Genomic DNA, 26103 nt, shown 5'->3' on the forward strand with positions numbered 1-26103 from the left:
GAAAGATAAATATCATATGATCTCACTCATTTGTGGAATATAATGAACAACATAAACTGATGAACAAAAGTAGAACCAGAGTCATGGAAGCATTGAACAGACTGTCCAACCTATGAGGGAAGGTGGGGGGTGAGGGGGAGCGGGGGAAATAAGAAGATCAAAGGACTTGTATGCATGCATATGAGCATAACCAATGGACAGACAGTAGGGGGGTGAGGGCATGTGCTGGGGCGTGGGGGTGGTTGGGGAGAGGTCAATGGGGGAAAAAGGAGACTTATGCAATACTTGAAACAATAAAGAATTTAAAAGAAAAAGAAAAAGAAAGACACCTGCTCTTTTGTTGTAAAAGTAATATATGTAAAACAACATGGTGACAAACTAATGTTCTCAACAAATATTGTTTAGAAGTCTCATTGATAACACCCCTAAAGAAATTTCTTAGAGTGGGGTGGGGGGGGGCAATGGTAAGATATGTACACATATAATACCTTAATAAAAATATATATAAAAGAAAAAAAATTCTTTTAGGGAAAATTATGTTGGAAAGTTGCTATACAGTTTGATTAAAGTACAGATGTTTCTAACATCTCACCTTATAATAATTGCTAGATTCTGTTTCAATAATGAAGTATATTTAGAACTTTCCTGTGAACCACTAAAGGAAAGTTGTGTTGAAGAATATTTATTCTCACCTGGCCAGTATTGCTGGCTGGTTGAGCTTCAACCTATCAACCAGGAGGTTATGGTTCAATTCCCAGTCAGGGCACATGCCTGGGTTGCAGGCTAGGTCCCCAGTGTGGGGCATGTAGAAGGCAACCAATCAATGGTTCTCTCTCATCATTGATGTTTCTATCTCTGTCTCCCTCTCCCTTCTCTGAAATCAATAAAGATATATGTATTTTTAAAAAAGAATATTTATTCTCAACAGTAAATGACAGTGTTTTATGAAAAAAAAAAAATAACCATGAAGAAAGCATATGTTGACTGGAATTTTAAAAAGGAAATTGGGATATGGTTGCAATTTATTCACTTACTTATAGATAATCAAAGAAAATTAAAACCAGAAGTCCAGAGACTATTACAGCATATTTTTATTATGGTTACTTTTATAAAAATAACCTTTAAGATATAGTAGTGATAACTAGAATGGTGAGCCAAGGTGTTTTCCCAGGGTCGTGTCTCACAATACCAAAGAATGAGCTCCGCAGACCAGAAGATTTAATCAAAAGTGTGGAAAATTTATTACAAGCAGATTCAGACTCCCTGCGAGGGGAGGAGGACCCAATAATGGGCTGCCCGTTAAAGCCTTGTAGACTAGGGGTATATATTTGCTACAAGCCTGCTCTAGGTCTACCTGTGTTGTCACCTGATTGATTCCCTCAGTTGTTTTTGCCCAGTAACGGACCTGAACTTGCCCTGTTTCTATGTGTTCTTTCTCTGTTCCTATGCTAAACTTTCTCTGTTTCTATGCATTTGTTCACCTTGTTGCTGCAGGCCTTCCCTTGTTTTCCCATGCCTCCCACTTTGAGTCCAGAAACATTTTATTGTTTCTGCTTGGTTGGTTCCTGTGGTCATGTCTGCCCCTGCCTATGTCCCACCTGCCTTTTTCCCCACTGGACTCCTGCCCTCTCTGCCTGCATTTCAAGTTAACCCTCTCAGTAAATAGACTTTTTACAGTATTCCCAAATGAAATGGGGACGGACCATTGAAAATCTTTGTTTCACACAGGTTTGCTCTTTATCTCCTGGCTGTTCCAAATTTGTTGACCTTTTCTTTAATAAGTGATTGTTAGTAATATGCTTTCCTAGCAGGTATTTTTGAGAAAATTAAATTTGTTCCTTCAAGATAAAAGGGAACTTTTAATAGCGAGCGGATAGTTGCTTTTCCAAAGAAACTTGAGCTACGCAGAAAGGATTTTGATGATGAATGTTTGGAAATGCATCCAGCATTATATAATATTGTTGCTGAAAATGTGTCACCTACAAATATTATATCTGCACACTTAAAACACTTGTACAGAAATTTTTTACTTGTTTTAAAGTTCATGTATTAGAGTTTTCCAGAGAAACAACCAACAGAGTTCTGTGTGTGTATATGAGTGTGTGTAAATAGACAGAGAGATATTGATTTATAAAGTTTGGGTTGCCCATTTTCACAAGGCAAATCCAGACTCTGCAGTGTAGGTCCAGGGAAGAGTTGCAGTTCCAGCCTAAAGGCAGTCACCTGGCAGTATTGCTTCTTGCAGGGGAAAGGTCTTTGTTCTAGTAAGGCCTTCAGCTGATTGGATGGTGACCCACCTACATTATGGAGAGTAATCTGCTTTATTCCAAATCCACCAATTTAAATATTAATCTCATCTAAAAAATACCTTCACAGAAACATTCAGGATAATACATACATGTTTTAAACATATTTTTATTTCAGAGAAGAAAAGAGAGAGAGAGAGAGAGAGAAAGAGATATATATATATATATATATATATGTGTGTGTGTGTGTGTGTGTGTGTGTGTGTGTGTGTGTATGTGTATATATATATATATATATATATACACATACATATACATACAGAGAGAGAGAGAGAGAGAGAGAGAGAGAGAGAGAGAGAGAGAGAGAGATATGATGAGAGGGAGGGAATCATCAATTGGCTGCCTCCTGCAAGCCCCACACTGGGGATTGAGCCAGAACCCGGGCATGTGCCCTGACTGGGAATCGAAGCATGACCCCCTGGTTCCTAGGTTTTGATGCTTAACCACTGAGCCATGCCGCTGGGCCCAGGATAATATTTCACCAGGTATCTGGGCAGCGTGCTCTAGCCAAATCGACACATAAAATTATATCACAGTCAGTATTAGTGGAGTTTGAACATATTTATTAAAAATGTAAAGATGCCATGTTTTCTGATTAGTTTGTAAAAATCACAGACTGACATCACGGACATTTACTAGCATATTTTAACAAATTTGAACATAAACCTTTCCACATTGGTGGATAAGGTTGATAAAGGAATTGGAAAATGCAGTCAACAGTGAACTTTTCCACTTAGCTCTTTATGTTTCTGTGAGGTGTCATTTGTTTCCCAGCCTGTGACAACCACTAGAAACTAAATATCACCGTTTAAAGCCAAGGCCTTCGGATTGTTTTGCCTTTAAGAATTAAACCAAGATTTTAGAAATAATGAGTCATAGTCACTCATTGCTCTCACTAAATTGTTGTTAGTATTTTAAAAAGTCATGGCAGGGAGGCTTTTGTTTGTTAAATAAGTAAAAATAATGTTTAAAATGAGGTTTAAAAATAATGTTTACTTCATTTTTTTGTGGATTTCATTATTTATAATTTAATAGTATAGTGTATATAATTTAGAAATCCTATATAATAAAACACTAATATGCAAATTGAACTGCAGAACGACTGGTTGCCATGACACGCACTGACCACCAGGGGGCAGACGCTTAACACATGAGCTGTCCCCTGGTGGTCAGTGTGCTCCCACAGGAGGAGCACTGCTCAGCCAAAAGCCGGGCTCACGGCTGGCGAGTGCAGCGGTGGTGGCGGGAGCCTCTCTTGCCTGCGTGGCAGGGCTAAGGACCCCTCAAGGGATGTCCGCCTGCGGGTTAGACGGACATCCCCTGAGGGGTCCCGGACTGCCAGAGGGCACAAGCCAGGCTGAGAGACCCCCCATCTCTCCCCAGTGAACAAATGTCATGCACCGGGCCTCTAGTATACTTATAATAGAAGGGTTTTTTTAAATTTCTTAATTTATTAAGGTATTACATATGTGTCCTTATTCCCCCATTACCCCCCACCTCCCATTCATGCCCCCACTTCCCTGTTGTCTGTGTCCATTGATTAGGCTTATATGCATGCATATAAGTCCTTTGGTTGATCTCTCCCTCTTACCCCCACTGTCCCCTACCTTCCCTGAGGTTTGATGTTCTGATTGATGTTTCTCTGTCTCTGGATCTATTTTTGTTCATCAGTTTATGTTGTTCATTATATTCCACAAATGAGTGAGATCATGTGATATTTATCTTTCCCTGCCTGGCTTATTTCACTTAGCATAATGCTCTCCATCTCCATCCATGTTGTTGCAAATGGTAAGAATTTCTTCTTTTTTACCGCAGTGTAGTATTCCATTGTGTAGATGTACCACTGTTTTTTAATCCACTCCTCTGCTGATGGACACTTAGGCTGTTTCCAAATGTTAGCTATGGTGAATTGTGCTGCTATTAACAAAGGGGGTACATATACCCTTTCTGATTCGTGTTTCTAGTTTCTTGGGATATATTCCTAGGAGTGGGATCACTGGGTCAAATGGGAGTTCCATTTTTAGTTTTTTGAGGAAACTCCATACTGTTCTCCACAGTGGCTGCACCAGTCTGCATTCCCACCAGCAATGCACGAGGGTTCCTTTTTCTCCGCATCCTCACCAGCACTTGTCATTTGTTGACTTGTTGATAATAGCCATTCTGACAGGTGTGAGATGGTACCGCATTGTTGTTTTGATTTGCATCTCTCTGATGATTAGTGACTTTGAGCAGGTTTTCATATGTCTCTTGGCCTTCCTTCTGTCTTCTTTTGAAAAGTGTCTATTTAGATCAGTTGCCCATTTTTTGATTGGGTTGTTTATCTTCTTTTTGTTAAGCTGCATGAGTTCCCTGTAAATGTTGGAGATTAAACCAGTGGGCAAACTTTTTGACTCGAGGGCCACAATGGTTCTTAAACTGGACCGGAGGGCCGGAACAAAAGCATGGATGGAGTGTTTGTGTGAACTAATATAAATTCAAAGTAAAGGAGCGGAGGGGAGAGCAAGAGAACCGGATAGAACAGCCGCATCTGGCCCGCGGGCCATAGTTTGCCCACGGCTGGATTAAACCCTTATTGTTGATATCATTGGCAAATATGTTCTCCCATGCAGTGGGCTTTCTTGTTGTTTTATTGATGGTTTCCTTTGCTGTGCAAAAGCTTTTTTATTTTGATGTAGTCCCATTTGTTTATTTTCTCTTTAGTTTCCATTGCCCTAGGAGCAGTATCAGTGAAGAAATTGCTTCGGCATATGTCAGAGATTTTCCTGGCTGTGGATTCCTCTAGTATTTTTATGGTTTCTCGTTGTATGTTTAAGTCCTGTATCCATTTTGAATTTATTTTTGTGTATGGTGTAAGTTGGTGATCTAGTTTCATTTTTTTGCATATATCTGTCCAATTTTCCCAACACCATTTATTGAAGAGACTGTCTTGACTCCATTGTATGTTCATGCCTCCTTTGTCAAATATTAATTGAGCATAGTGGTTTGGGTCGATTTCTGGATTCTCTATTCTATTCCATTGATCTATATGTCTGTTCTTGTGCCAGTACCAGGCAGTTTTGAGAACAGTGGCTTTGTAATACAGCTTGAAATCTGGTATTGAGATCCCTCCTACTTTATTCTTCTTTTCTCAGGATTGCTGTGGCTATTTGGGGTCTTTTTTTATTCCAGATGAATTTTTGGAGAGTTCTTTCTAGGTCTGTGAAATATGCCGTTGGTATTTTAATGGGGAGTGCATTGAATCTATAGATTGCTTTGGGTAGTATGGACGTTTTGATGATGTTGATTCTACCAATCCATGAACATGGTATGTTCTTCCATCTGTTTATGTCTTCTTCTATCTCTTTTTTCAGTGTTGTGTAGTTTTCCACGTATAGGTCTTTTACCTCCTTAGTTAAGTTTATTCCTAGGTATCTTAATTTTTTTGGTGCGATGGTAAATGGGATTCCTTTTTTTTTTTTAAAATATATATTTTATTGATATTTTACAGAGAGGAAGGGAGAGGGATAGAGAGTTAGAAACATCGATGAGAGAGAAACATCGATCAGCTGCCTCCTGCACACCTCCTACTGGAGATGTGCCCGCAACCAAGGTACATGCCCTTGACCGGAATCGAACCCGGGACCCTTCAGTCCGCAGGCCGACGCTCTATCCACTGAGCCAAACCGGTTTTGGTTGGGATTCCTTTTTTAGTCTCTTTCTGTAAGTTCATTATTGGTGTATAGAAATGCCATAGATTTCTTGGCGTTAATTTTGTATCCTGCTACATTGCCGAATTCATTTATTAAGTCCAGTAGTTTTTAGATGGAATCTTTCGGTTTTTTTATGTACAATATCATGTCATCTGCAAATAAGGACACTTTTACTTCTTGTTTTCCAATTTGGATGCCTTTTATTTCTTCTTCTTGTCTAATTGCAATGGCTAATACTTCCAGTACTATGTCTAACAGGATTGGTGCGAGTTGGCATCCCTGTCTTGTTCCTGTTCTTAGGGGAAATGGTTTTAGTTTTTGCCCATTGAGTATGATGTTAACTGTGGGTTTGTCATATATGGCTTTTATTATGTTGAGTTATGATCCTCCTATTCCCACCTTGCTGAGAGTTTTTATCAAGAAAGGGTGTTGGATTTTGTCAAATTCTTTTTCTGCAGCAATTGATATGACTATGTGATTTTTATCTCTCAATTTGTTTATGTGATGTATCACATTTATTGACTTGTGGCTATTGTACCATCCTTGCATTCCTGGGATAAATCCTACTTGGTCATGGTGTATGATCTTTCTAATGTACTGTTGGATCCGATTTGCTAGAATTTTGTTGAGGATTTTTGCATCTACGTTCATGAGGGATATTGTCCTGTAATTCTCTTTCATTGTGTTGTCTTTATCTGGTTTGGTATTAGGGTGATGCTGGCTTCATAGAAGGAGCTTGGAAGTGTTCCTTCCTCTTGAATTTTTTGGAATAGTCTGAGGAGGATAGGTTTTAGTTCTTCCTTGAATGTTTGGTAAAACTCACCTGTGAAGCCATCTGGCCCCGGGCTTTTGTTTGCTGGAAGCTTTTTGATACTGCTTCAATTTCTTCCATAGTTATTGGCCTATTGAGATGTTTAGATTCTTCCTGATTGAATTTTGGAACGTTATATTTTTCTAGGAATATGTCCATTTCCTCCAGGTTGTCCAATTTGTTGGAATAAAGTTGTTGGTAGTATTTTTTAACAATCCTTTGTATTTTGGTGGGGTCTGTTGTTATTTCTTCTCTTCCATTTCTGATTTTGTTTATTTGGGTCCTCTCTCTTTGCTTCTTGGTGAGCCTGGCTAGAGGTTCATCAATCTTGTTTATCCTTTCGAAGAACCAGCTCTTGGTTGCATTGATCTTTTGTATTGTTTTTTTTTTTTTTTGTTCTCTATGTCACTCATTTCTGCTCTGATCTTTATTATTTCCTTCCTTCTGCTCACTGCGGGATTTTCTTGTTACTCTCTTTCTAATTCTTTCAGTTGTTGAGTTTGATGATTTATTACCATTTTTTCTTTTTCTTCTTTTTTTTTTTTTTTGCAATAGGCCTGTAGAGCTATAAACTTCCCTCTCAGGACTGCTTGCATTGTGTCCCATAGTATTTGCATTGTTGTGTTATTGTCATTAGTCTCCAGGATGTTTTTAATTTCTTCTTTGATCTCATAGATAACACAATCATTGTTTAATAGCATGCTATTCAGCTTCCACATGTTTGAGTTTTTTGGAATGTTTTTATCGTAGTTTATTTCTAATATTATGCCATTGTGGTCTGAGAAAATGCTTGATATGATTTCAGTCTTTTTGAATTTAGGGAGACTTTGTTTGTGATCCAATATGTGGTCTATTTTTTAAAATATCCCATGTGCACTTGAGAAGAACGTATATTTTGTGGCTTTGTGGTGAAATGCTCTGAAGATGTCAATTAGGTCCATCTGATCTAGTGAGTCATTTAGAATTGCTGTTTGTTTGCTGATTTTTTGTCCAGTGGATTTATCCAGTGATGTCAGTGGTGTATTAAAGTCCCCTACTATGATTGTATTGTTGTCAATTTCTCCCTTGATATCTTCCAGGAGGTTTTTTATGTATTTGGGTGCTTCTGCATTGGGTGCATATATGTTTATCAGGGTTATATCCTCTTGTTGTAATGATCCCTTTATTGTTATGAAGTGGCCTTCCTTATCTGTTGTTATGGCCTTTACTTTGAGGTCTATTTCGTCAGAAATAAGGACTGCTACCCCAGCTTTTTTTTTTTCATTTCTATTTGCCTGAAAGATGTTTTTTCATCCCTTCACTTTCAGTCTGTCTGAGTCCCTTTTTCTGAGGTGTGTCTCTTGTAGACAGCATATATATGGGTCGTGTTTTTTTATCCATTCACCCACTCGATGTCTTTTGATTGGAGCATTTAGTCTGTTTACGTTTAAAGTTATTATTGAAAGGCACTTATTTGTAGCCGTTTTTATTTTTTGTGTCTGTGTTCCTTCTTTCCTTTGTATTTCTTCTTTTTACACCAGTCCCTTTAGCATTTCTTGCATTGCTGGCTTGGTGGTGGTAAACTCCCTTACCATTTTTTTTTTTTTTTTTTGTCTGTGAAGCTCCTTATTTCCCCTTCAATGTTGAATGATAACCTTGCTGGATAGAGTATTCTTGGATTCAGTCCCTTGGTTTGCATCACTTTGTAAATTTCCTTCCATTCTTTTCTGGCCTGATGTGTTTCTGTTGAGAAATCATTTAATAATCTAATGGGAGCTCCCTTGCATGTAACTTTCTGTCTCTCTCTTGCAGCCTTTAAGATTCTCTCTTTGTCCTCAATATTTGCCATCGTAATTATGATGTGTCTTGGTGTGGCTCTTTTTGGGTTCATCCTGTTTGGGACTCTCTGTGCTTGTGTGACTTTTTTCTTTGCCACATCAGGGAAGTTTTCTGACATTATTTCTTCAAATTGTTCTTCTAACCCTTGTTTCTCTTCCTGTTGTTCTGGCACCCCTATTATTCGTATGTTGCTTCGTTTCATGTTTTCCCATAGCTCCCTTAGGCTCTCCTCCAGTCTTTTAATTTTTTTCTCCAGTTGCAATTCAGTTTGGTTGTGTTTTGCTTGCCTGTCTTCTAGTTCAGTAATTCAGTCCTCCGCTTCTCCTAGTCTACTGTTGAAACTTTCCATGGTGTTTTTTATTGCAGCTATATTACTCTTCATTTCTTCTTGATTCTTACATAAGTTGTTGATTTTTTTCATCCATTTCTTCATGATTCTTACATAAGGTATGGATTTTTTCTTCCATCCGGTTTACGAACTCTATGACCCTTAGTCTGAATTCTTTTTCTGACATATTGCATGCCTCTGTGTCACTTAGCTGCTTTTCTGGTGAGTCCTCCTTTTCTTTACTTTGGGGGTATCTTTGTCTACCCATTTTGGGTCTCACCGACTGATCTAAATGTCGAGCTGTGCAGGGGTTGCTCCTTGGGTGGCAGTGGCTTCTCTGGCTGTGGTTGCTCCTTGGGCAGTTACGGTAGCAGCTACTTCTCAGTTGGCAGCGGCTCCTCTGGTGGGTGCTGTTCGCAACAGTGTTGCCTCCTCTGGGTGGTGGGGGAGGCTGCTCATATAGCTGCTGTTCCTTGGACGGGGGTGGGCTGATTATGAGGTTGCTGCTCCTCGGATGGGGATGGGTTGCTTGTGTCCGCTGCTCCTTGGATGGGGGCCAGCTGCTCACGTGGCTGCTGCTCCTTGGGTAGGGGCGGACTGCTTGCGTGGCTGCTGTTCTTTAGATGGGGGCTGGCTGCGTGCTGCTGCTGTTCCTCAGGTGTTACGGACTACTCGTGATGCCGCTGCTCCTTGGACAGGGGCCTGTTGCTTGCAGGGCTGCTGCTCCTTGTGCGGGTTGCTTGTGCAGCTTCTTCTCCTCGGATGGGGGGCGGTCTGCTCATGCAGCTGCTGCTCCTCGCGTGGGAGTGAGCTGCTCGTGCTGTTGATGCTCCTCAGACAGGGATGGGCTGCTCACCCGGCTCCTTCTCGTCGGACAGGTGCAGGCTGCGTGTGGGTGCTGCTCCTCGGACCAGTGCAGACTGCACAGGGATGCTGCTCCTTGGATGTGGGCGGTCTGCTTATGTGGCTGCTGCTCCTCAGATGCGGGGATGCTGCTCGTGTGGCTGCTGCTCCTCAGAAGGGGGTGGGCTGCTCACACAGGCGCTGCTCCTCGGATGGGGGCAGGTGGCTCACACAACTGCTGCTCCTCGGATGGGAGCAGGTGGTTCGTGCGGCTGCTGTTCCTCGGAAAGGGACAGTCTACTCACACAGCTGCTGCTCCTCGGAAGGGGGTGCGCTGTTTTTACAGCTGCTGCTCCTTGGAAGGTGGTTGACTGCTCATGTGGCACAACTGCTGCTTTTCGGACAGGTACAGGGTGTGAGCTGCGCGCAGCTGCTGCTCCTCAGAGGAAGGCTGGCTGCGTGGGACTGCCGCTCCTCAGTAGTGGGTGGGCTGCTCAAGCGGCTGCTGCTCCTCGGATGGGGCAAGTTGCTCCCGTGGTTGCTGCTCCTCAGATGGGGGAACTTGCTGCTCATACAGCTGCTGCTCCTTGGACAGGAGCAGGTCACATGAAGCTGCTGCTCTTAGGCCTGTGGCAGGTTGCTCGCGGGGCTGCTCCTCCTTGGACAGGAGCGGGCTGCTCATGTGTCTGCTGTTCACATGGTTGCAGTGTCCTGGGCAGCTGCGTCTCCTTTGCCAATTTGGGCTGAATTCCACTTGTTTCAGCTGCTCACTCTATTTGCTCCGGGACAAGGCTCAGGACACGTCCGTCTATTTCGCCGCCATTTTGTCTCTCTCTAATAGAAGTATTTGTTCATATTTTTTACTGATAGAGGAGAGGGTTGTAATAAATTTGGAGATTTCATCTAGAAGATAGAGAAGTATAATATAAAATTTGATGAGGAAAATGATTAGCAAGAAACTGAACATTTCAGAAAAATGAAGGATGATTATTTCAACTTCAGACTATTCTTTTTTTTTTTTTTTTTTTTTTTTTGCTGGGGTTTTTAAATTTGAAAGAGAATTCCATATTAAGTTTACTGAGCAGTGCATCCTCTTGCTATTTTCAAGTCTACTTGGGAAGCAGGTGATATTGAAAAAATTGTATGAAAGAATAGAATTAGAGTGGTAATACCAAACTGTAATAGGCAGATTAATTGTATTGCTGCTGTTTAGAGAGTATTTACTTTTACCAGTGGAATTTTAATATGATTTAAGGAAATAAGGATAGGGAAAGAGACAAAAAGCAAAGACTTGGAAATTCATGGGTAAATAACAAATGTGATTAAACCATGGGTGATTTAGGAAAGAAAAACTAGAATATAGAAAGAAATGATATTTGAATCTTTTATCAGCATTTTAGACTTGCGTTGTGGGTGAGGGAGACAGCACCATGTTATTAATTTGGAGATTATTCTTAAGGGATAGGAAATGATGGTTTCTTAGGCAACAGGTAGAAGGGAATTTTTTGAGAATTGAAGGGACCTTGTAAGATTTATTAGTACAGTATTATATTGTGTGTACTGCATTTCAGAACATTTAATGACATCACTATAATCCTGTTGAGGTTGGTGATGGGACTCCCATATTAAGATGGAAAAAGTTCAAACAGCCTTGGTAACTTGCCTAAGGTCAGACATCTGATAAGTACAGAGCCCAGAATATGAACACAGATAATAATTTGATTCTGTTCAGCTAATTTTCATTGAATGCCTGCTGTGGTACCAGGCAAACCATGGTGCTAATATCTTGGTAACTCAGAGTTGAGTAATACATGGTTCTTGCCCTCAATATAGTATGTCAAGTGAAAAATAAAGGAATTTTTAGTGAGCCTTGGGACCCAGACAAAGGCCCCTTATCCCAGTCTATGAGTTTAGGGCCATTTTCTGGAGGATAGAGTATCTGAACTGACGCTCAACAGAGGAATAAGAGTGCAAAAAGGTGACTAGGGTTGGGTGTTGCAGCTAGGGAGAACCACATGTGTAAAGGCCTTCAGCCATAAAGTAGCATGACTCATGCTATTTTCATTCTGTTTAGGTCTTAAAGGATGCAGTGGGTGGGGACCCACAGAAGAGCCTAGGTTTTCACTCTTTTACTTCATTGCTTCTCTGGATGAATATTAGAAGCTGGTTAAAGCATTTGTGGATAAAATTAGATTTTTTACTGTGATGTTACCTTCCTTTTCTAGGATCAGTTCGACAGCTTAGACAAGCATACACAATGGGGAATTGACTTCTTGGAAAGATATGCCAAATTTGTTAAAGAGAGGATAGAAATTGAACAGAACTATGCGAAACAATTGAGGTAAGTTAAAATTTTTTTCAATTCTCAGAAGTGAACTTACATGTGAAAATAGTTGTGTGTGCCCTGGCCAATGTGGTTCAAGTGGTTAGAGTGTTGGCCCACTCACCGAAGTGTCACGGATTTGATTCCCAGTCAAGGACACGTCTCTGGGTTGTAGGTTCGGTCCCAGTTGGGGCATGTGTTGGAGGCAACCAATTGATGTCTCTCTCATATTCATGTTTCTCTCTCTCTCTCTCCCCCAACCCCACTCCCTCCCTCCCTTCCTTCCACTCTCTCTAAAAATCAATGGAAAAAATATCCTCAGGTGAGGATTAACAAAAAAATAAATAAAATAAAAATAGTTGGATATTAGGTAAATGTGTTATACTAGAAGTTAAATTCTGTTTTTCACTGAAGTAGATTGAATTAGGTAATTACCAATTTAATTAAATCATAAGTAGCTTCTTTCCAAAAGATACTTAAAATCCTAAAGTCAGGAAGCAAAATGCCAGTAGAAAAAAAAATTTCTGGTATAAATTCTATTCTTTACAGTTTTATTCCTTCGTAGTTTTTTGCTTTCGTAATCTTTCTATTGAAGATTTCTTCAGTTTCTCATTTTTTTAAAGTTTCTATGACTTAGAAATTGAATATGCTTAGCTGAGTTTCTTTCTGTCAAAAATCATATATGTTATTGATTTTGGAATATGTGCCAGAAGATAAAAGTTTTAAAGGGAAAATTTTAGTCTTAAAACAAATGGAATTAATTTCAACATTTTGTTATAGCAGAAGATCATTGTCGGACCACAATTTGACAAGTAGTTTTGCTGGAACTTATTTAATAGAAATGGTACTTGAAGTCTGAAGACTAGACACAAAGCAGTATAAGGTTCTAGGGATAGGGGTTAGGATTCTTTATATTTCAACTGACAGAAAATCCAACCTAAACAGGAGCACATGACTAAAAATTCCAGGCATATTTTGATTCTGAGGTCAAATGTGGCCAGGTTCCAGTTTTGGATTCTACCTCCCCTTTGCTGCCTTTATCCTCAGGTTCCATTCAGTAGTACCATCACTTTTGCCCTCTTAGCTCTAGATTTCATATCTTTATATCCTTACATCCTGGTGAGGAATGATTTTTTCCCCCTCTGTTGTGCATTTGGGGAAGGAGAGAGGATAGGGGTGGGGGAAGGAAAAAAGTGGAGGAAGGGAGAAGAGGGTGATAGAAGGAAAGCAGAGTGCAAGCTTGTATTAGTTTCTTTTTTCCAGAAGTCCCAGCAAAGGTTTCTCCTTTTGTCATGCTAACCCTGTTTAGGTTATATGCTTATCCTGAACAATTCACTGGGGTGAGAATAATTAGAATGATTTGTAGCTAATGATGGGGGAGGGCTAGTTACCCAAGAGAAATTTAAGATAGTGGATAGCAGAAGGAAGGGATTGATAGTTGCATGAGAAACCACATGATAAACTACCATAGTAGTGGTTTATACAATCAACCGACTTAGTTTAGGGATGAAATTAGACAAGTATGATGAATAGATTATTAATAACTAGTGACCCGGTGCATGGATTTGTGCATATTGAAAGGAAATTAATTAGGAGGTGGTGGGGGTGGGGGTGGGGGGTGGGGCTGGGACTGGGAAAAACTGGCCAGACATGCCCTGGAGCCAGCCGCACCTTGGGTGGTGCTGTGGCTCGATGGGCATCTGTGGGGTCCTTCTGGCAGGTGGGGTCCCTCGGCGTGGCCAGCGGGGATTGGGCCGAAACTGTCTCTCCGACATCCCCTGAGGGGTCTAGGAGTGAGAGAGGGCACTCTGCAAAGTTGCTGTTGTTCAGGGTTTGGAACGCAAACGCAAGTGTGCAGTAAACCAGATTTGGGGTCGATAGTGCCCCAGCAACAACATAACCCACAGCCGAAGGTGGAATTGTGCAGCCCAGTGAGGAATCGGGCTCCCTCCTCTCTGGTTTCAGGATGTGTCACCCGAGGACTGCCTCTGCCAAGTCACTGCAGCTTGGCAGCTCCTGCGTCTTCCCCCTGGTGGTCAGTGTGCTTCATAGAGACTGGTTGGATGGTAGGAGGGACAGTTAGCATATTAGCCTTTTATATATGTAGATGTTTTTATAATGATGCACATACTATTAGGACATTTACTGAAAGAGTGGCATCATGTTAATTTCTTCATCCATTGGCTTCCTCTGTTTGTTTTTTTAAAGCAGGTATTTCCCATTTGAGAATATAAACAGAGAGCTTATTAGTATCCTCCTCCTATCTAATAAAAGAGTAATATGCAAGTTAACAATCACTCTGCCACACCCACAAGCCACGCCCACCAGCCAATCAGGAGTGACTATGCAAATTAACCCAACCAGGATGGCTGCGGCCATGGAGTGAGCAGGAGGCTTGGGTTTCCCCGGCAAAGGAGAAAACCAAGGTTTCCGCACACCCAGGCAGGCCCAGGCCTCCACTCAAGGCTACAAAGTTTCAATTATAGAAGATAAATAAATCCAAACAAAAATGGCTGCAACCGTGGAGCAAGGAGGAGGCTTGGCTCCGCTCCAGGCTACAAAGTTTCAATTATAGAAGATAAATAAATCCCAGATACCAGGGCCTCTGCTTGGGTCACCAAGGGGCATGGCTGGCCTGCAAAACACCACAGGCCCCTTGCCCAGGCTGCCCCATGCCCCAAGGGAACCCCCACCCTGATTCGGGACATCCTTCAGGGCAAACCAGCTGGCCCCCACCCGTGCACCAGGCCTCTATTCTAATTAAAGAGTAATATGCAGATTGACCATCACTCCAACACTCAAGATGGCTGTCCCCATGTGGTCAGAGATGGCTGCCCCCATGTGGACACAAGATGGCCACCACAAGATGGCCAGCAGGGGAGGGCAGTTGGGAGGGACCAGGCCTGCAAGGGAGGGCAGTTGTGGGCGATCAGGCCAGCAGGGGAGGGCAGTTGGGAGGGACCAGGCCTGCAAGGTAGGGCAGTTGTGGGTGATCAGGCCAGCAGGGGAGGGCAGTTGGGAGGGACCAGGCCTGCAAGGGAGGGCAGTTGGGGGCGATCAAGCCTGCAGGGGAGGGCAGTTAGGGGTGACCAGGCCAGCAGAGGAGGGAAGTTGGGGGCGACTGGGCCTGCAGGGAAGGGCAGTTGGGGGGGACCCAGGCCTGCAGGGGAGAGCAGTTGGGGGCGATCAAGCCTGCAGGGGAGGGCAGTTAGGGGTGACCAGGCTGGCAGAGGAGGGAAGTTGGGGGCGACTGGGCCTGCAGGGAAGGGCAGTTGGGGGGGACCCAGGCCTGCAGGGGAGAGCAGTTCGGGGGGACTAGGCCTGCAGGGCGGGCAGTTAGGGGTGACCAGACCTGCAGGGGAGGGCAGTTAGGGGCAATCAGACTGGCAGGGGAGCAGTTAGGCATCCATCAGGCTGGCAGGGGAGTGGTTAGGGGGTGATCAGGCTGGCAGGCAGAAGCGGTTAGGGGTAATCAGGAAGGCAGGAAGGCAGGCAGGCAGGCAGGCAGGCAGGCGAGCAGTTGGGAGCCAGCAGTCCTGGATTGTGAGAGGGATGTCCGACTGCCCATTTAGGCCCGATCCTACCGGGATCAGGCCTAAACGGGCAGTTGGACATCCCTCGAGGGGTCCCAGATTGGAGAGGGTGCAGGCTGGGTTGAGGGACACACCCCCCGTGCATGAATTTCGTTCACCGGACCTCTAGTATTAATAATAATAGTGATGATATTTCACCTGTCCAGAAGTTACACTCTTGGAACTTTACCCCTCAAGAATCTAGAAGCATTAAGGACCTCTGTAAAGTTAAAATAGCAATCAAAATTGTATTCACATGTGAACAACAAAAATTTTTCTTCATTTAATTTTAAATTTGATCCCAATTCTAGCACAGTAAGTTCTTGGGATTCTAACTCTTCCAGTAGAAGTGAGGAGAAGAAATACTTTAGGCAATACAGTGATGGCAGTGTGAAATGACAATAAAAAAGATGAAAATAGCCGAAACCGGTTTGGCTCAGTGGATAGAGCGTCGGCCTGCGGACTGAAGGGTCCCGTGTTCGATTCCGGTCAAGAGCATGTACCTTGGTTGCGGGCACATCCCCAGTGGGAGGTGTGCAGGAGGCAGCTGATCGATGTCTCTCTCTCATCGATGTTTCTAACTCTCTATCCCTCTCCCTTCCTCTCTGTAAAATATAAATAAAATATATTAAAAAAAAAAAGATGAAAATATTAACAGATTAAAAAGAGTTTCCAGTCTAAAGTACCTGTCAGTAAGGGAATGATGAAAAATACTGTGGAATATGCAGTTTAAATAAATCAGGTATACTAGTATATTTAAACTTAAAAGGCTATTTACTAGTAATCTATTATTGTAAAAAGCAAGTTTTAGAACTGAATGTATAGCAAATCTGCTTGCTTACTGTAGTTTTTGAATACAAATTATGTATAAAATTTGTATGTATTCTCAAGAAGTACAGGATACACCCAAATTGTTTTATAGCAGTTACCCCTGGGGAATCGGAGTGGGGGATGGTAAGGGAAGGAACTTTTTTTATTTACACTTTTGAATTATTGAAGTCTTTTAAACAATTGTGTTATTTTTGTAGTTTAAAACATTTGTTTTTAAGCAAAGAATGTGGCATACTTCAATAGAGAATCTTACAACAAATTATAAAAGAACAAATTGGTAATTTAGAAGGTAAAATTTCAGCAGTCTGGAATATTTAACTGTCCAGAATAACTCAGGCTTCAGGGTTTCAGGATGGCCAAGCTTTTACCAAAGTAATAGGACTCTAATCAAGTGACAGACTTGTTTGCCTTTCTCTCTGTTTTGTGACTGATAACAATCATTATAATTTTCATTTACTTGCAAAAAAATATTTGAGCACCACTTCACTGAAGCAGAGGTGGCTAGAATCTGCAATTATATTATATGAAAAATATAATTTTGTGGTGAGAAAGTAGAGTTTATTATGCACAGATGCTCTAGATCAGTGATTTGTACCTTTTTTTTTTTTTTGTCCAAAGGGAAGAGGTTTCCCTTGTTTATTTCCTCTTCTTTAATGGAAAAGATTCTTTTGGTTAACTCCCTCCTGTTTATACTACGCAGAGGACAATTTCTTTCATGCGAGGCAGCTATTTTTCCTCTTAAATAATATCTGTATTCAGAATGTTAAACATTTACATTTTAAACATACAAGGTGGGGCAAAAGGTTTACAATTGTGAGTATGGGAAACTCCGAGTTTATTCTTGTATTATTATTTATTATTGTATTATTTTCCACATAAACAATTGTAAACCTACTTTTGCCCCACCCTGTATTACAAGATATTAAAGTTTTTCAGCCTTTGGTGTTCCCAGTTTATTTTCTTCTCATCTACTTGTCTATTTTGATGGCTTTGGTTTAATTTTACCTTGATTTTTGGTAGTGGTTTGAGGATGGTAATAAATAGAAAATAAAGCATCTAATTATGTTTAAAGACATAGCTATACACAATTGAGTCATGTCCATTTTGATTGATGATAAACTGATTTAAGATAACTTGGTAGAGTGTTTTATGTTTGTAGACATAAAAAACTGAACTCAGTCATTCCTTTAATAAATTTATTATATTTGTATGGCAGAGATAAACTAAAATTTCTAAGTTAAAAAAAAGTTCTTTATACATAGGCGTCACTTTATTTTTTAGTAAAAATAATTATGGTATTAAGTGCTATCGTAAAGATTGTTATGTGAAATGATATTCCCTACTGCCACCCCAGATCATGTCTTTCTGGTTTAAATATGTGGCAGTGTGGTATACTAGAAGAGAAATAGATTGGACGATAGAAACCTTAAAAGCTACTCTTATCTTAACAAGAGCAGAAATCTTTCCAAATACCTTTATTTTTTAGTTTTTTCTCTTTTTTAAATTCTTCTTTGCTCAATCCCTCCACCCCTTCACCCTCCCACCCCCGATAGCTGTCAGCCTGCTCTCTGTCCATGAGTCTGCCACTATTTTGCTTGATAATTCATTTTGTTCATTAGATTCCACATTATGAGTGAAATCATATGGTACTTGTCTTTCTCTGACTGGCTTATTTCACTTAGCATAATACTCTCAAGGTTCATCCATGCTGTCTCAAAGGGTAAGATTTCCTTCTTTTTTTATGGCCAAGTGGTATTCCATTATGTAAATGTACCATAGCTGTTTTATCCACTCATCTGCTGATGGGATACTTCCAAGATTTCGGCTACTTCCAAATCTTGGCTGTTGTAAATAACACTGCAGTGAACATAGGGGTGCATATATTCTTTGAAATTAGTGTTTCAGGTTTCTTTGGATAAATTCCCAGAAGTGGAAGTGCTGGGTCATACAGTAGTTCTATTTTTAAATTTTTTGAGGTATCTTCATACTACTTTCCACAGTGCCTGCACCAATCTACCTTTGCACCAACAGTGCACTAACTTTCCCTTTCTCCACATCCTTACCAACACTTGTTTGCTGATTTATTGATGATAGCCATTTTGACAGGTGTGAGGTGATATCTCATTGTGTTTCCAGTTTGCATTTCTCTAATGATTAGTGACTTGGAGCATTTTTTCATATGTCTATTGGGCATCTGAATGTCCTCTTTGGAAAAGTGCCTATTCAGGTCCTTTGCCCATTTTTCAATTGGATTGTTTGGTTTTTGGTATTTTTTTTTTTTTCAAATTTTTATTAAGGTATTATATGTGTACATATCTTACCATTGCCCCCCACCCCCACCCCACTCCCATACATGCCCTCACCCCCCAATGTTTTGCATCCGTTGGTTACTCTTATATACATGCATATAAGTCCTTCAGTTGATCTCTTATTTCCCCCACCTCTCCCTAACCTTACCCCTGTAATTTGACAGTCTGTTTGATGCTTTACTGCCTCTGTAACTATCTTTTTGTTCATCAGTTTATAATGTTTTTCATTATCCCCAAATGAGTGGGATCATGTGGTATTTTTCTTTCATTGACTGGCTTATTTCACTTAGCATAATGTTCTCTAATTCCATCCAAGTGTCTACAAATGGTAGTAATTCCTTCTTTTTTACGGCAGCATAGTATTCCATTGTGTAGATGTACCATAGTTTTCTGATCCAGTCATCTGCTGATGGGCACCTAGGCTGTTTCCAAATCTTAGCTATCGTAAATTGTGCTGCTATGAACATAGGGGTGCATATATCCTTTCTGATTGGTGTTTCTGGTTTCTTAGGATATATTCCTAGGAGTGGGATTACTGGGTCAAATGGGAGTTCCATTTTCAGTTTTTTGAGGAAACTCCATACTGTTCTCCACAGTGGCTGCACCAGTCTGCATTCCCACCAGCAGTGCACGAGGGTTCCTTTTTCTCCGCATCCTCGCCAACACTTGTCGTTTGTTGATTTGTTGATGATAGCCATTCTGACAGGTGTGAGATGGTATCGCATTGTTGTTTTGATTTGCATCTCTCGGATAATTAGTGACTTTGAGCATGTTTTCATGTGTCTCTTGGCCTTCCTTCTGTCTTCTTTTGAAAAGATTCTATTTAGGTCCGTTGCCCATTTTTTTATTGGATCCTTTATCTTCCTTTTATTAAGTTGTATAAGCTGCCTGTAGATGTTGGAAATTAAACCTTTATCAGTGATACCATTTGCAAATATGTTCTCCCATACAGTGGGGTTTCTTGTTGTTTTGTTGATGGTTTCTTTTGCTGTGCAAAAGCTTTTTATTTTGATGTAGTCCCATTTGTTTATTTTCTGTTTGGCTTCCATTGCCCTAGGGGCAGTATCACTGAAAAAGTTCTTTTGGCATATGTCTGAGATTTTGCTGCCTGTGGATTCCTCTAGTATTTTTATGGTTTCCCGTCTTATATTTAAGTCCTGTACCCATTTTGAGTTTATTTTTGTGTATGGTGTAAGTTGGTGATCTAGTTTCATTTTTTTGCATGTATCTGTCCAATTTTCCCAACACCATTTATTAAAGAGACTGTCTTGACTCCATTGTATGCTCATGCCTCCTTTGTCAAATATTAAATGCGCATATTGGTTTGGGTCGATATCTGGATTCTCTATTCTGTTCCATTGATCTATATGTCTGTTCTTGTGCCAGTACCAGGCTGTTTTGAGGACAGTGGCTTTGTAATACAGCTTGAAATCTGGTATTGAGATCCCTCCTACTTTATTCTTCTTTCTCAGGATTGCTGTGGCTATTCGGGGTCTTTTTTTATTCCAGATGAATTTTTGGAGAGTTCTTTCTAGGTCTGTGAAATACGCCGTTGGTATTTTAATGGGGAGTGCATTGAATCTATAGATTGCTTTGGGTAGTATGGACATTTTAATGATGTTGATTCTACCAATCCATGAACATGGTATGTTCTTCCATCTGTTTACATCTTCCTCTATCTCTTTTTTCAGTGTCCTGTAGTTTTCCGCATATAGGTCTTTTACCTCCTTGGTTAGGTTTATTCCTAAGTATCTTAATTTTTTTGGTGCGATGGAAAATGGGATTGCTTTTTTAGTCTCTCTTTCTGTAAGTTCATTGTTGGTGTATAGAAATGCCATAGATTTCTTGGTGTTAATTTTGTATCCTGCTACATTGCCGAATTCATTTATTAAGTCTGTTAGTTTTTTGATGGAGTCTTTCGGGTTTTTTATGTACAATATCATGTCATCTGCAAATAAGGACAGCTTTACTTCTTCTTTTCCAATTTGGATGCCTTTTATTTCTTCTTCTTGTCTAATTGCAGTGGCTAATACTTCCAGTACTATGTCAAACAGGAGTGGTGAGAGTGGGCATCCCTGTCTTGTTCCTGTTCTTAGGGGAAATGGTTTTAGTTTTTGCCCATTGAGTATGATGTTAGCTGTGGGTTTATCATATATAGCTTTTATTATGTTGAGGTATGATCCTTCTATTCCCACCTTGTTGAGAGTTTTTATCAAGAAAGGGTGTTGGATTTTGTCAAATGCTTTTTCTGCATCAATTGATATGACTATGTGATTTTTATCTCTCAATTTGTTTATGTGATGTATCACATTTATTGATTTGCGGATATTGAACCATCCTTGCATTCCTGGGATAAATCCTACTTGGTCATGGTGTATGATCTTTCTGATGTACTGCTGGATCCTATTTGCTAGAATTTTATTGAGGATTTTGGCATCTACATTCATGAGGGATATTGGCCTGTAATTCTCCTTCATTGTGTTGTCTTTATCTGGTTTTGGTATTAGGGTGATGCTGGCTTCATAGAAGGAGCTTGGAAGTGTTCCTTCCTCTTGAATTTTTTGGAATAGTCTGAGGAGGATAGGTTTTAGTTCTTCCTTGAATGTTTGGTAGAACTCTCCTGTGAAGCCGTCTGGCCCCGGGCTTTTGTTTGCTGGAAGCTCTTTGATGACTGCTTCAATTTCTTCCATAGTTACTGGCATGTTGAGCTGTTTAGATTCTTCCTGATTGAGTTTTGGAAGGTTATATTTTTCTAGGAATATGTCCATTTCCTCCAGGTTGTCCAGTTTGTTGGAATAGAGTTGTTCGTAGTATTTTTTAACAATCCTTTGTATTTCGGAGGGATCTGTTGTTATTTCACCTCTTTCATTTCTGATCTTGTTTATTTGGGTCCTCTCTCTTTGCTTCTTGGTGAGCCTGGCTAGAGGCTCATCAATCTTGTTTATCCTTTCAAAGAACCAGCTCTTGGTTTTGTTGATCTTTTGTATTGTTTCTTTGGTCTCTATGTCGTTTATCTGTGCTCTGATCTTTATTACTTCCTTCCTTCTGCTTACACTGGGCTTTTCTTGTTGCTCTTTTTCTAACTCTTTGAGTTGTTGGGTTAGGTAATTTATTACCCCTGTTTCTTGTTTTTTGCAGTAGGCTTGTAGAGCTATGAACTTCCCTCTCAGGACTGCTTTCGCTGTGTCCCATAGATTTTGGATTGTAGTGTTTTCATTGTCATTTGTTGTCATGATGTTTTTTATTTCTTCTTTGATCTCTCTGGTAACCCAGTCATGGTTTAATAGCATGCTGTTTAGTCTCCATGTGTTTGATTTCTTTGGGTTGTTTTTATTGTAGTTGATTTCCAGTTTTATGCCACTGTGGTCTGAGAAGATGCTTGATATGATTTCTATCTTCTTGAATTTGAAGAGACTTTGCCTATGTCCCAACATATGGTCTATCTTTGAAAATGTCCCATGTGCACTTGAGAAGAATGTATATTCTGTGGCTTTGGGGTGAAATGTTCTGAAGATGTCAATTAATTCCATCTGGTCTAGTGAGTCATTTAGGATTGATGTTTCTTTGCTGATGTTTTGTTTAGAGGATTTGTCCAGTGGTGATAGTGGGGTATTAAAGTCCCCTACTATGATTGTATTGCTGTCAATCTCTCCCTTGATATCCTCCAGGAGTTTTTTTATGTATTTGGGTGCTCCTGTATTGGGTGCATATATGTTTACCAGAGTTATTTCTTCTTGTTGGATTGCTCCCTTTAGTATTATGAAGTGGCCTTCCTTATCTCTTGTTATGGCCTTCAGTTTGAGATCTAATTTGTCAGAAATAAGTATTGCTACCCCAGCTTTTTTTTCAGTTCCATTTGCCTGGAAAACCTTTTTCCATCCCTTCACCCTCAGTCTGTGTGCGTCTTTTTTTCTGAGGTGGGTTTCTTGTAGACAGGAGATATATGGGTCGTGTTTTCTTATCCAATCTGTTACCCTATGTCTTTTGATTGGGGCATTTAATCCATTTACATTTAAAGTTATTATTGATAGGTACTTATTTGTTGCCATTCCTATTCTTTACCCCTGTGTTACTTCTTCGCTTCCTGTTTCTTTCTTTCTTTCTTTCTTTCTTTTTTTTTTACAGCAGACCCTTTAGCATTTCTTGCATTGCTGGTTTGGTGGTAATAAATTCCCTTAGTCCTTTTTTGTCTGTGAAGCTCCTGATTTCACCTTCAATTTTGATTGACAGCCTTGCTGGGTACAGTATTCTTGGATTCAGACCCTTCCTTTGCATGACTTTGTATATTTCATTCCATTCCCTTCTGGCCTGATGAGTTTCTGTTGAGAAATCAGTTGCTAGTCTGATGGGGGTTCCTTTGTATGTAACTTTCTGTCTCTCTCTTGCTGCTTTTAAGATTCTTACTTTGTCATTGGTGTTTGCCAATTTAATTATAATGTGCCTTGGTGTCGGTCTTTTGGGGTTCATTTTGCTTGGGACTCTGTGAGCTTCTTGGATTTGTGTGTGTTTTTTCTTCCCTATATCTGGGAAATTTTCTGTCATTATTTCTTCAAAGAGGTTTTCTATTCCTTGCTCAGCTTCCTTTCCTTCTGGAACCCCTATTATGCGGATGTTGTTTTGTTTCGTGTTGTCCCAAAGTTCCCTTAGACTCTCCTCCTGCCTTTTAATTTTTTTTTCTAGAAGTTGCTTTTCTTGGGTATTTTTTTCCATCTTGTCTTCTAGCTCACTGATGCGGTCCTCTGCTTCTTCTAGTCTACTCTTGATGCTTTCTATTGAGTTCTTTACAGCCGCGATGTCATTTTTCATTTCTTCTTGGTTCTTCTTCATTTCCTCTTGGTTCTTGCTCATATTGTCGAATTTGTCTTCCATTCTTTTCAGCCACCTTATGACCATTTCTCTGAATTCTTTTTCTGGAAGGTTGCTTGCCTCCATTTCGTTTACTTCCTTTTCTGGTGATGCCTGCTTTTCTTTCATATGCGGGCTGCTTCTTTGTCTCCCCATGGTCTCTCTTCTCTGGGTGTCTGGTTATGTAGTTCTCTCTCTCCTGGGTTGATTTAAAGGCACAAAATACAGCACTACCAGGTACAACTCACAAGGCACTGAACAGGAATGTATTCACGATATTAATAACCTCCAATAAAGGTGACCACCAGAGAAAGGCAAATTAGGTGATAGGAGAGAAAGAAGAAGAGGAAAAAGGAAAGAAAGAAAGAAAAAAAGAAAAAAGGAGTGTGAAAATGAAATTGGGAAAAGGGAAAGTAAAGAGAAAAAAAAAAAAGTAAGAGAGACAAGAAAGTGACTAAGAGAGAAAGGGGAACAGACTATATATATTGGGGATAAAACTCCAATAGAACAATCACTAATCCCAGCAAATGCCAGCAACAAGTGCCTGGGGATTAGTACAAACTACCACACCAACTAATATGGAGTGAGGCAAGGGAAAGCTGAAGCACAAAACAAACAAAAAAATAAACAAAAGAAGAATAAGCAAAACAATCACACAAAAAAGCATAAAAATTGGATATAATCTACATTCAAGCAAACAACAACAAAAGGACAGAGAGAAGGACAAGTTTATGGATAGCTCAGACAGCGAAGGGAGAGGTGTATGTGGACTTGGAGCAGAGGATTGGAGATTAGATATGTAAGTAGGGTGAAATTTTAACAAGGGGTAAACAGAAAGAATAGGGAAAATCTAAAGCAGTAAAAGGGTAATATAAACAGGACACTGAAAAGGGGGAGGTTAGGAAGAGAGTGATGGCCTAAAGGTAGAGTTGAGATAGAGTAAAACGATGCTAAAGGAAAGATAAAAATAGAATGTAGAACCCTAATCCCAAAATAAAATGAAGAGAAAATAAAATGACACTTTAAAAAAAAAAAAAAAGATAAAATAGCAGTAGTAATAATACGGATTGAAAATAAAAATGTAATCATTAAAAAGGTAAAATCAAGTGATGAAAAAAGAAAAAAAAAGTTTCTTGATTAAAAGATGCAAAAAATGAAAATAAAAAAAAATAAAATAAATAAAAAAATAAAAGGTAAAAATAAAATGTGAAGTAGTGAAGGTCATTCACTTCCTCTGTTTTTCTGTTTGGCACGCCTGTTTCTCAGTCCAGACAGTATTGCAGTTCCCTGCGATCCACTGCTCTTCGGTGTTGTAAGCCAGTCCTGATTTTAAGCAGGCGGTGTGTCTTAATTTCTCGTATTCCTTTATTTTTGATTACACAAGAGTCGATTTGTGATTCAGCCCCTGGGTGGCAGTGTTTCTGGATTAACTTCCGGGTCTATCTATGGCCTCTCTAGGCAGTGTTAGAGCCTTCTTTCCCTGTGGCACTCGTCACCGGCCTGTGGGAGTGGTCTGCCTCAGAGCTGACTCTCTGATGGTCACTCCCCGCTCCGATCCCCAGGTTCCAGAAAAACAACCTTCCCCTGCAGTCTCCCAGGGTGTCCCCAACTGGGTGATCCTATGTATTGGGCTTAGTAATCAGAAGCAAGAATTTCAAGAGGAAAAAGCCCAGTTGTGCGTACTCCGGGACTCCGCGTAAGCCCAGGCACCCAGGGAACGCAGGGGCTGCGCGTAAGTCTGGACTGCCTGAAATTCTTAGGGTGTCCCTGCACTTCAGATCAAAATGGGTTGCTTTTTAGAGTGCCCTTCTCTTAGCAGCTCTGAGGACCCCTTTCCACAATCACAGATCACGCCAGCCCCTACAGCCACGGATTTTTCTAGGCACAGACTTCCCTGGTCCTCCAGCTCCCGCAAAACGCGCGTTCCTCTCTCCTGCCGGGACCAGAGACCTCACCTTATCCCAGGCGAAATCTGACCTTTCCGTGGTGGAGTGTAGAGCTCCTCTGAACCCGTGTGCTTGTGCCAGTTGGGGAGCGTTGTTCTGGGGCTCGCAGCTGTTCCTGGGGTGCCGCCGTTGTGGATTCTCAGGCTTCAGATAAGCTCCACTTTCCGGATCAAGATGGCGCAGACTCCGCGTCCAACCCCGCAGCTCCGGGAGGGGACCCAGCCACAGTTGGTGCTGCCAGGTCAGGGGAACCCCGTTCAGCAGTCCCCCACCTCCTTCTGGAATTCAGCTGTCTCCCAACCAGCCAACAAACACTCCTTGTGCGATCCTCAGCTATTCTTTCTTTCTGCTCCGGGACAAGGCTCGGAACACGTCTGTCTATTCCGCCGCCATTATTCCCTCTCTCTGGTTTTTGGTATTGAGTTTTATAAGTTCTTATTCCCTTATCAGATGTATGGTTGGCAAATATGTTCTCCCATTTA

At 40.8% G+C, this 26103-nt stretch overlaps 1 protein-coding gene across 4 annotated transcripts in view; it reads left to right on the forward strand.

Moving 5' to 3' along the window:
* FNBP1L (formin binding protein 1 like) overlaps nucleotides 1-26103 on the forward strand; it is a 141880-nt gene that overhangs the window by 51192 nt on the left and 64585 nt on the right. For all 4 annotated transcript variants that reach the window (XM_080655666.1, XM_080655665.1, XM_080655664.1 and 1 more), the window contains exon 2: nucleotides 12021-12136. In XM_080655666.1, coding sequence (XP_080511792.1) covers nucleotides 12021-12136 — 116 coding nt within the window. The remainder of the gene's footprint in view (nucleotides 1-12020; nucleotides 12137-26103) is intronic.

Source organism: Plecotus auritus, assembly GCF_963455305.1.
Source record: "Plecotus auritus genome assembly, chromosome: 2".
NCBI lineage: Eukaryota > Metazoa > Chordata > Mammalia > Chiroptera > Vespertilionidae > Plecotus > Plecotus auritus.